This window comes from Melanaphis sacchari, unplaced genomic scaffold (assembly GCF_002803265.2).
Source record: "Melanaphis sacchari strain LSU unplaced genomic scaffold, SCAv2.0 Contig31_pilon_pilon, whole genome shotgun sequence".
Lineage (NCBI taxonomy): Eukaryota > Metazoa > Arthropoda > Insecta > Hemiptera > Aphididae > Melanaphis > Melanaphis sacchari.
Genome location: NW_020271193.1, coordinates 2,424,837 through 2,436,845, shown reverse-complemented (window position 1 = coordinate 2,436,845; position 12,009 = coordinate 2,424,837). Strand labels below are relative to the sequence as shown.

Genomic DNA, 12,009 nt, shown 5'->3' with positions numbered 1-12,009 from the left:
GTGTGCACTTGCACTGGGCATACTGTGTGTGTGTGTGTGTGTGTGTGTGTGTGTGTGTGTGTGTGTGTGTGTGAATGTAACCGAAACCAACTTTACGTCTGACCAAATGCAGAACAAAACCCATTGGGAATTCGTCATGGTTCGCTGCGGTTTTGAAAAAAATAAATAATAAAACATGTGAAAAAAACTATCGTCTTCGGAAACGCGGACGAACAATGAGTGTCCAGCAGATGACTGACACACAAAGAGATACAAACAATATTATACTATTCGCGTGAAGGTTACCTACCGTGAAAAACTGTGCATACGAAAACCTTGAACTCTCCACCCTATCACACAGTCCAGCGTTGTAATCCATTCACCGTTTTTTATATATTATTTATACAATAAAATGTATATAGGAGCTTGTCGGCCGGCTTGTCTATTTCTCTGGGGAAACGATCAACCGGCGGTGTAAAATGTTTATCTTGGAAATATTTTTGTCATTAGCCATGTAAAAGTTGTTCGTTTTAACGCAATTAGTAGTTTGTTGACGGCGGATCGGCGGAATATACACGTTTTGAAATTTGGTCTTACAAAATAATTTTCCTTCGAAGCCAGTGAACTAAAAATTATGCCTGTAGCAACGTTCAGACTTTGTATAATATAATAATCCTTGCATAAAAAAGTCAAATGAAAAATTTAAAATACCCATGAATAAAATAAGATGAATAGCACAAAAAATGGAAGACTTAATTACTTAATTTATATTATGAGTTATGACATAAATATTGTATATTTTGTGATTCAAATTGTATTTTCGAATTATCAAAATATTTATATTATAGTTGTTTAATTATTATTGATTATCTGTTATTGACGTTATTGTTAGTGCAATCAATTTATCAAATACGTAGTACACATACCTTAATGTGACTATAATAGTTAATAATAGTAAACATGTGCGTAATTTTAAATTACGTTTAGAAAAAAATTAAATTATGAGGAAAAGTGTATAGATTATGAAAATAAATGATTTGATAAAATATATAACAACTCGAATATTCAATACGTTTCGATCTGATGAATAATTTTATAATAATACTGATTCACCATGATGCGTGGTTATGTAACTTGAGATTAATATTTTCTATTCATTACACTTAAACATTATAATATAATATAATTGAAATACTATTTGATCATTTATTGAACATAATATACAAAAAAACTAAAAAAATGTATCGTTTCACCACCCTCAGGCTGATATATATCTTGTGTTTAATATATATATATAAGTAACAACGTATAATTTAAGTAAAAATGGCTTATTTTTCAAAATATAAGTTTAGTTTAAATCCCTAAGGCTGCAGATATTTTAAATTTGTAACATCATATAACATTAACCAATATTTACTTTATCTGCATTCTGCATATTCAAATAATTATACCCTTAATTTTACGCAGAAAATTAAAACCGAAATTGTTATTTTGTTATTTTAATTCATTATGATTGTAGACCACTTCACTGCATAAAGTCGAATAACACTTCAGCGTGGGTCAAAATATAAAAGGTCGACTTTCCTTTAAATGATATAGAAACATAAAATCAATCCATGACCAAAAGTTCCGTAGACATGAAATAAAACTTATTATTGTCAATCAACTTGTGTAATATATATTACACGAATTAAGTATAGATTTATATCTATATAAGTACGTATTATGTATAGAAATATAAGTTATTGTACAAATGGTCTAAAGTTAAGGGTTCAGAATACAATTTAGTAGACCGTTCACGGCCATCTTTATACTTAATGTAACTGTTATAGATACTTGAAATAACAGCCTTCGAATTTTATCCAATTTATCCACCCTAACGCGATCGAAATAATGGTCTTTCACCCTTACTGTCATATTCCATCAATAACGCGAATTGTCCACCTGACTGATCTTTTATAATCGACGAATTATACGCATTAACGGTTCTGAGAAATCGGAGACGAAATTAACTTTTTTAACAAGCACGTGATAAGTACGTCAATACGTCAAACATTTTCAAAAATTGTTAAACTGACATTTAGTGTTTATACATATAATTGTATGTTTTCGTGACACTGTTTACATTTACGACTAACACACAACTATATGCATGCACTGCTATTTTGATATTCTCAAAAAACATGGTCCATAGCTCGAGACTCGACTCGAGAGTGATAATAGCAGCTTGCAGCACCGCCCATATAGGTGCAAGTAATGTTTTTATAATTTTGACTAACTGCATAATTAAATACGTAATTTATAAATAGTCTTATGAAATCGTATAAATTACATACTAAAAAAAAAAAAAAAATGTTAGTTAAAAACCAACCAAATGGGCGTGATCGGCCGAAGTGATGTATGTCTCTTAAACAAACTAACTAGATAATTGTTCATAATTTGATCCTCCTTTGCAGGCTTCGAGTATGTATAATTACACCGGAGATTGTAATTTTCTGAAGAATATTCTGTTGCAGTAGCATGGTCATAATGTAATAATCACATGATTACATATAAAAAAATACATCGAATGAAATCTTACTGATGACCTTATAATTTCACATTTTATTTTTAACTACTAGAAATACTACGCACGATCAAAATAATTTCTTAAACCTTTTTTATTTGTTCATCTCCATTTTTCGATACTCATGCATTTCAGATCTACTCAAAAAATATTAACTGGCGACGACTATACTTTTTCATAGGATATTAATAGTTATAATAAATCGAGAGTTTTTTCGATAAAATTTTATAAATCATGACGGGTGGGTCTACACAGCGGTGCGTAAACTACCAATTATTATTATTCCATAAAGATTTATTACTATAGAAAATTCCAGCGCAACCGACCTATTGCCACTGCCGCCGCTGATGATTTAAAAACCAGATGGCATATTCGAATAAATTTACGACAGTTTAACTCGTAAAAGTATGCGTAATTTGGCACACGGATGTCGTGGAAAATACCATAACTGTTTTAGTATTTTTTTCATTTCGTACGTATTTATCGGATTATTGAAACCGGTCGAACATAATATTATACAAAATGCAACTTAGGCACCTAAAATTCGATACCGGTCGCGGTGAAAATATCGGGAGATTTGTCTGATTTTTCGCTGTTTAAAATATTTTGCCCCGGGGGGGGGGGGGGGAGAAACCCGATGACCACGCCGTACAAAATAATAATAATTATTATAATAAGTTAACATTTTTTTTTTTTTTTATATACCGCAAAACGCATGCACAATGAGAACAATACGTATTTACGATAATAATAATATATGTATACATCTTGGCGGCCCGGGGCGCGTTTCCCGAAAGACAATGCGAGCAACGCCGCATATCGCGTTCTAGTCCGCGTGTTGATCGTACGCTATTTCGTCGTCCGCAACTGAGGGGGAGGTGGCGGCGCCCCGTGATCGTTGCACCGAAAATTACACGGTTCGCGCGTGCCCGACGACCCCCGGAGGCGGGCACGCGATCTCCTCCACCGCCGACGTATATTATACATATATATAATATATATATATGTATAATATTTTGATATCGTTGTGGCCTATCACTATAGCTGTTGTTGTTGCTGCTGCTGCTGCTGCAGCGCAATGCAGGTCTCTCTCACACACTCTGCAATACCGCTGCTCCGTGTAGGTGCGGCCCCGTCTCGATTAGAGTCGGCGATAATTATTATTATGCCGGTCCGGAGGAGGTTTATTTTTTATTTCAGACAGATATGCGCCGGGTCGTTCAGGGGTCATGGTGCACGTTATACATGATATAAACACACTCGTACGCACAAACACGCACACGCACACTCACTGCATCGCCAAGTAGCCAGCAGGTATCCGATATTATAATATATTATACACTCGCGTTATACCAATACTTAGGTGGCTAGGTAAAGAGCAGGTACCTATATTTCGATTGCCGTATTCGTATATATTTATTTTTAATATCCGTTTATGTTATGGAAACATTTTTGTTGTATTACATTATTATGGTAAATGACCCTCAGTCATCGAGTCCAATTTTAAAACACGTATATAAGGGAGTCTTCTGTTTTTACCGTACTGCTATAAAATCAGTGACATATATTCAAACCGAGATAAACGAATTTCGGTTTTTTTGGTTTTAAACGAATCAAAACATTTTTTCTTCTGTTAATTTAAAGTTTTTTGTACTGTTTGAGAAAATAAAAACCGCCTAAATTATGCGTAACATTTATATAGCGTATTTTTTACAACTTAAAAACTAATATTTAATATTTAATGATATTACGATGAAATGAGAGCAGAAATAAATCAGTTTTTAAAAGTGATGGAGAGGGATGGGACAAATACAAAGTTACAATCGTTAAAAAAATTCAGCCTGCTGACCAGTGACCACGACCGACGACGACGGCGACGGGCGGTCGTGCGTACACTAATAATAATACACGCCGGACCGTGAAAAAAGTTAATTTTTTATATCCATTTAGATTGTTTCGTTTTTTTCTTTTTACGTTTCGCGTACAATACAATTGAACCGACAACCACTGCGCTGAATGATAAAAATAAATAATAATAATAAAAAAAAAAAACAGTAGTTAAGGGAATGGTCAAACGAGGCAATCGAGCGTGGCTTTTGAACTCCGCCGCCGCAAAATTGAACTCTATATCGAGGATGTTTAGTGGAAAGGGTGTGTAGACTAACTTAAATTCAAAAAATCTATTTTTGATAAAAACTTTAAAAAAAATTAGGAGTACAAACTGATAAATGAACTTTCGCTAACTTAAAGCAATATATTTTTAGGTACCCAGATAATAGAACAGTTATTGACACCAGTTTAAATGAAAACTTATCCTACAAATGGCTATTTACATTGTATATATACAAATAGTTTAGTCACAATTAAAAAAAACGTTTAAGCTGAAAAAGGTGGAAAAGATCATTTTTTAGATTTTTGTTTTTTCAACAAGTAGTTATAACTTTCTTTTGTCTCAAGTAAGTGTAAATAAAAAAGTAGAATTTTTTTTTCAGTCTTAGTTGCTTTTTAAATACCACATGTCTATACAACACAATAGTCTTTTCCGGAAACAATTTACACTAATACAATTAATTATTAAAAGAAAATATTATGCACAATTAAAACTATATATCTACCTACCTTTTTTTTTTGGTTTTACCATTTCCGACTTGACGATTTGTGGCCTCTGCGTATATGGTACCTATTGCACATCATTAGCACAGTGGTCAACAATTATAGGTTTTACCGTCGTCGTTAGTATAATATTATTCTAGCAGACAAATCGTATTTGGAAAAAAAATCACAATCAACTCGAGTGCGTTTTATTGCTAATGCTTCTTCCGAATCGGTGACAATAATTTACAGCCCTATTGTTTCGTTTTTATTTTTTGCTTCTAACGAACTCATCCTCTAATATTCCGCAATATTGTCATTATAACATTCACCGCCACTGTTTCACAGAAGTGACTAACCCACGTTAATATATTATTATTATCATCACCATTGTTGTGACAGGTATATTAAGCTTTTCCTAAAAAAATACGTAGTCAAATTATAATCCATCGATCAAATATTTACATTATAAACTTTAAATCTTGATTTATAATAGAGTTTGATATTATTAGTTATTAATTATTATCATATTATACATATTTATTTTGACGGACACTTAACCTAGTAGATCCAACTACAAAAATAAAACAATAACTTGAATTTAGAATTGTATTTAAAAATGGCAGTTATAATATCAAATCATGATGTCATGCAAAGATATTACATATAGTGTATTAAAATTGTTGACTGTTTAGAATTGAACAATTTTAATTTATGAATTATACTGCTGTAAACAGTTTAAAATAGTAAAACAATAATTGACATAATAATAAATCAAAGTTAATTTGAAGAGTATATTTTGTATGTATCTTAGCATGTACTCATAACTACACAATGCGATATTTTCTAACAATTAACTCTAAAACAACTGTTAATAAATCGTCTCAAAAAGTATGCAAATATTTGAAAATATATATTTTTTGCATTTTTTAAAAAAAAAACCATTAATTTAATATTTATGAGTATTTAAAATTACAATGAGTGAACAATGGTTTGTGAGGTAATACCTGTGTCACACTATTCCACTTATCTAAATATTAAGTAATTAATATTAACTACTTGTTCGAAATTTGATTTTTATAGATTGATATTCTCTTTCTCTCTCTTTCAAAAAAAAAAAATGTTATTTTGTTAATGACTCAAGACTATGACATAATTATATTTCCAAAACCATTGATGATTTCCGGAGTAATAAGAATATAGAATATTTAATGTAAAGGAAGCATTCAGTAATAGGATTGTAGTAATCATCTATATAACATAAATATATATAGTGTACGACGTAAGTATATCGTTTAATGCAAATACGGGTATAGTCATTAGTCATATTTTCAACGTGTTAACCGACCCAAATCGAAATCGCTTTTATCTTTTTAAACAATCACAACATTGACAACGATGTTTGCGGCAAAACGTGACAATAAACTAAAAGAAAAAAATATGAAGTAAAAAGAATAAAAACATAAAAAAATAGTTCGCTTTCAAACCTACCTACATAACAATGTGAAAAACACGTGAAGAGGTATATGCTACGTAAAATAACTAAAAGGCGACCGAACCAGTTTTTTTTTTTTTCGTTCAGAGATGGTTTGTTTTTTGTTTCATGCGGTCTCATATACGGATTTTGACGGTAAAAAATATGATAAAAAAAAAGAAATGATTGGACAACGGTAGGAACCAGCTGACGGTTGTGAATCCGCTGTTGCTATATTATACATTTATAATACGCTTTATAATAGGTTTATATGGTATAGACTAGTTTAGAGTTTCGACGGTATAATATATATATATATATATATATATACACAGACATTATATTTACGAACCGGTTGATCCGATCTGGTTTTGATCGGTCCTAAAGGCGGCGGCGGCGACGGCAGAGACGACAACGGCGAAGACGACGTCGACGACGACGATCGACCGTAGCTCGGGGCCCCGCGAGCGGAACGAAGAATGTGACCTCTACCTTTTGCCTCCGCCGCTGCACGTCGAACTTTTGAGGAGAGAATACACACGCGCGCACACACGCACACACGCACACACACACAAACACACACAAACACACGTACACACACACGCACGCACGCGCGCACAGATATGTATAACGCACACCCGTCCGGCCACGGCAGTCCTTGATCTCGTGAGGTCAGTGTTAAAGGTCAGACGTGATGGTTTCACCGTGAGAGACGTGTGGCCGTCGCACGTACATTATTATAACCAACGAGGAAGCCGCTCTGCGTTCGGTGCAACAGTAGTAGTAGTAGTAGTAGTAGTGGTTGTATAAATACCAGTGGTAGAGTATAGACATATAGTAGTGACGTGTGTGTGTGTGTGTGTGCTGGCATACTAATGTATAGCCAGTAAAGAGTTATGTATTATAATCTTATAATATTGTTGTCCGCGCGCGCGCATTTTGCCGAGCGTATTACATAGGTAGCGTGTGTACAAGAAACGAGCAAAACATAAATAATACCATAACATTATATTTTTGATATCATGATATCATAAAAATATTTCGGTACGGTGCACGTCGTCGTCAGTGGCTACGAATTTAAATTTTTCGATTTATTTACGATTACAACTTAGTAGCTAGCTATAGTATACTGCAACAACAAGTCCTTACAAGTTGTGTATAATTAAATATGCCTCTAAATACATTTTCTGTTTTCGTAAATAAACCACGTTCTTAAAATCATTCTTGGACTGCAACGGTAGTAAAATATACCACTGTTCCGAGGAACTATCCATAATTCACATGTATATTTTGAACCACGCTTTTATTTGGTTTACCTACCATGCAACATGATTCCTAATTTTGAACATGAAATCGTCCTAAGTGAATTCAAAAAAAAAAAAAAAACAACCGTAAGTGACTTATATGCACTTTGGTAGGATCATCGAAAGTGCGAATCAACGTGATAACCGTGGACAAGGCTGGGTTATGAACTAAACACCTGTTAATACGCTATTGGCATGAGTGATAATAAGATTTCGCGTGATCAAGTTAGAACAAAAATCTTATTCTTCTTTCTGCTAAATAATTTACCGTTGAAAAAGTGGGTTCTCATTTGAAAAACAGAAATTGGTGTGACCTAATGTAGCACAAAAATCAGATTAAGAATTACTGCGTTGTCGAAGTGAAAAAAAGGTAAACATGCTTGGTAAATCACTGTATATATGGCCTACGTTAAGTACAGAGGTTAGAAACCATCCGTACGGTGAGTTTTTTCTTGTTTTTTTTTAAAAAAAAATATTATTTTCTCGTTTTATGCGGAACACGTTTAATTGTAACGAAATAATAAAAAGCTTTATCGGTTCATTGACGACTGTATATTGTTGGTAAATGCTGCTTGATAAAAATTGCATTGTGTGCAAATAATAGTTAATTTTATATATTATGTGTGCGTATATACCTACGTCTGTTGAATTACAATCGACTGCAGTTATAAAGTTCATTTTATATTTTGCTTTACAGAATTCGATGAACATCTGTGTCATACCAGGTTCATATTATGTAACATGCAATTTTATCGTCACGTGAAATATTTACATGTTTGTACCATAATATAATAGTAGAAGTATGTCTCTGATTCGAAAGTTATTGACAGGTGAAAAAACACAATTGTTGAATGCAAAAAATATAAAATAATTATTCTTTATCACAAACTGTAGATATAATGAAATGAACAAATCATTTATTATGTCGAATAATTTTTCACTGCACAGTGCACATTACTTTGCGTACCTCAAACAATAATAATTGTATAATTTCTTTTAAAATTAAATAAAATGTTTTATGATCCCCTGCCAATTTTATAAGAAATTAAGAAAACGTACATCGCCATGAAGATAAAATAAAAATTTCAAGTGTGAAAAGATTTTAAATTATTTTATGTGGTCGGATATGTACACATAATGAACATATTTTTAATCTGGGACACAATTCGTATATTTATAAAGGTTATACTATGATGGAATTTGGATGCCGCTACTTATACAGAATATATTGCTATCGTGCGTTTAACATGAAAAAAATGTTCGGCGGCATTCGGTATACCTCTTATGTCTAAATACATATTATAATTGCAATTGAAGTTAAAAATTATCATATTATACAATGCAGCGCGTGTGTCTGTATATGTTTATATATGTATAAATACGCTGTTGATAAGATCTAATCGTTCCAATGAGATCGTGCTCTGCGTAATAATAATAATATAATATATTTTATTAATATCGCGTCTTACCGTCACCTCGTCCTTGCACTGGGCTTAAAAGACTAGCGGTGGCAGACGATTTGCCAATGATCGGAGGCGTTAGTTAGGTCGTACATAATAATATATAGATATATTTAATATTGTATTAAATTTGTACATAGATATATACAATATATTATAACGACATTCGCAGGTGGTATACCCAAGTATACCCATAATGACATTAGTTGTAATATAAACGTATGGGTCATCTTTATTTGTTCAGTAATGTAACATACGACATTAACTTGTTTTGAAGTATTCCAATGCACACGGATGGTTAAATGGTGAAAGTCATAATAATAATTATTGAAAAACTCGATTTCAAGATCGATGACGTAAAAAGTTTATATCACATTATATTACATCACAGCCAAATCTTGAACGTGTTTCGTTGGGAAGTTCCACTACTTACAAATATGTTTAATTTTATCATTGATATCTTTTTGAATTGGATATATTTAGTCGGATCTAGGTAGTCAGCATTAAGTAGGAACACAAGAAAGATATTAGTATTTGACGAAACATGAAGGTGGTTTTATTTAAAGATACAATACGTCGCTTCAAAATATTATTTTCGAGTGTACTCTGTCATAAAAAAAAAAAAACAAAAAAAAACGTACGTTACATTCATATTATACGTACAAAAAAATAAAATAAAAATAAAAAAAAATATCAATATCGAATCTTAATAACCACGTACAAATTATAATTAACTTGCAGATATATTATGATAATGTAAACCACCCGTCGATATCGTTGTAAATTGACTAATGTGTATATTGTGTTTGCGTTTTTCAGTGTTTCCGGGAGCAGTCGATCGACGGGACAGCGTTGCCGCTGCTCAGCGAGGACCACCTGACCGGAACCATGAACATGAAACTGGGACCGGCGCTCAAGTTCCGGGCCGTGCTGGCTCAGAAGTTGGGAAACTGCGCGGTGTGCATGCACTGCGCCCACTGTCACGGCGCCCAGACATACGGTGCCGGGCGGCACAGCCCCGTCCCCGGCAGCAACAACAACAGCAACAACAACAACAACAGTTCGTCGTCCGCTCAGTGCTGAACAGCAGCGCCGTTTTCGCGTCGACGAAGTGGCAAAGTCCGTCCACTTTACGCGCACGGGGCGTTCGACGTGTTCGAAAACGGACATACTGACGTCCTGTGTGAGCGGTAGCGTATTACCGTCAATCGTTTTAACTATTTCGTTTGTATGATATACATTCGCCAACAGTGTCCCCTCTGCTAATCGCGACGTTCGCTTTTCAAAACAAAATATCGATATAGTCCATTTGAAAAATCATAATATTGTGTGTTACAAGACACCGTTTTTGTGATAAAAATCATCGTGTTCGTGTCCATCGCGTCGAGTCGATTATGGAAAAAAAAAAAAAATAAAAAAAAATACATTATTCAAATTATGGTAAATTCCAAAAGTCATCGATTTCGCCGTTTCCCTGACTTGTTTTTATCGCGTTGAATTTATCAGTATTGTTACGTATATATAGGTAGGTACTAATTTAATAATATTGTTTTCATGCGGTTGGACAGCTAATGGTCATTTTTATTTTTATTTTATTATTATTATTATCATTATTTTTTTTTTTGAGCTTTTGTTAATATTTTTACTATTACTTTACTTAAATATTCTATAACGCGTCTAATGTCTATAAAATATTATTTGTATGTAGGTAGTTTAGTTTAAAATCTATATTGTATGATGTATAAAATATTACATAGTTCTCTGTTGATCATTATTATTATTTTTTTAAGTTTCTTGAAATTAATATTATAATACGGATTGGTCGTTATTGGTTTAAAGTTATAACTTATAACGTAAGTAGATAGTATTTAATAACTACAAGTGAACACAATATACATGTCGTTCTTATTGTCAGGCGATATCTCAAAAAATTTAAGGCATGTAAAAGATTAAAAAAAAAACGTTTTAAGAACATGCTATTTTACATTTACTATTGTTAACTGTTCTGAATATTAAAAGTTGATTGTACCTCTTAAGATGTTGTCAGTATTGAGTTTCGAAATAAATACCTTACATAAATTGGTCTGCTTTAATGCTCAATATTATCCGATTATACTTGAGTTCATAATAATATAATATGTTCACTAAAAATATTCAAATCGTTTACGCTATGTATGATGTACCAGTTTACACAGTGCCTTAGTGCCTTCGTTTTGTATTATAGTTATATTATATATATATACATAATTTTTTTTTTTTGTATACAACAGTTGAATTATATAATTTGAATTCAATTAGTTTATGATTTATTTTGAAAATTATAAATCGTATTAAATATTTTGTAACGAATATTTATTATTTAAAAGAAACAATATGACGTTATTTACCAATTTAAATTTAATTTCGTGACGAATGAATTATACAGAAAAAAAATATAATATATAAATATTTGTTGATACAATTAATATTTGTGGACTGTTGACATTTGTTTAGTTATTTTTTTTTATATATATATATTATATATTATTAATTAAAACATTGTAATTGAGAAAAATAAAATTTTCTCGGATTATCAGGGCTGATTTAGTGCAATTTTTATATGCAAATTATTACAGTGATTTCATTTATGTAATC

At 32.2% G+C, this 12,009-nt stretch overlaps 1 protein-coding gene across 1 annotated transcript in view; it reads left to right on the top strand.

Moving 5' to 3' along the window:
* LOC112596423 overlaps window positions 1-10,787 on the top strand; it is a 46,028-nt gene extending 35,241 nt beyond the window's left edge. Inside the window, exon 4 of the mRNA XM_025342093.1 lies at window positions 10,195-10,787. Coding sequence (XP_025197878.1) covers window positions 10,195-10,458 — 264 coding nt within the window. The 3' untranslated portion in view covers window positions 10,459-10,787. The remainder of the gene's footprint in view (window positions 1-10,194) is intronic.
* Window positions 10,788-12,009: the final 1,222 nt, after the last annotated feature.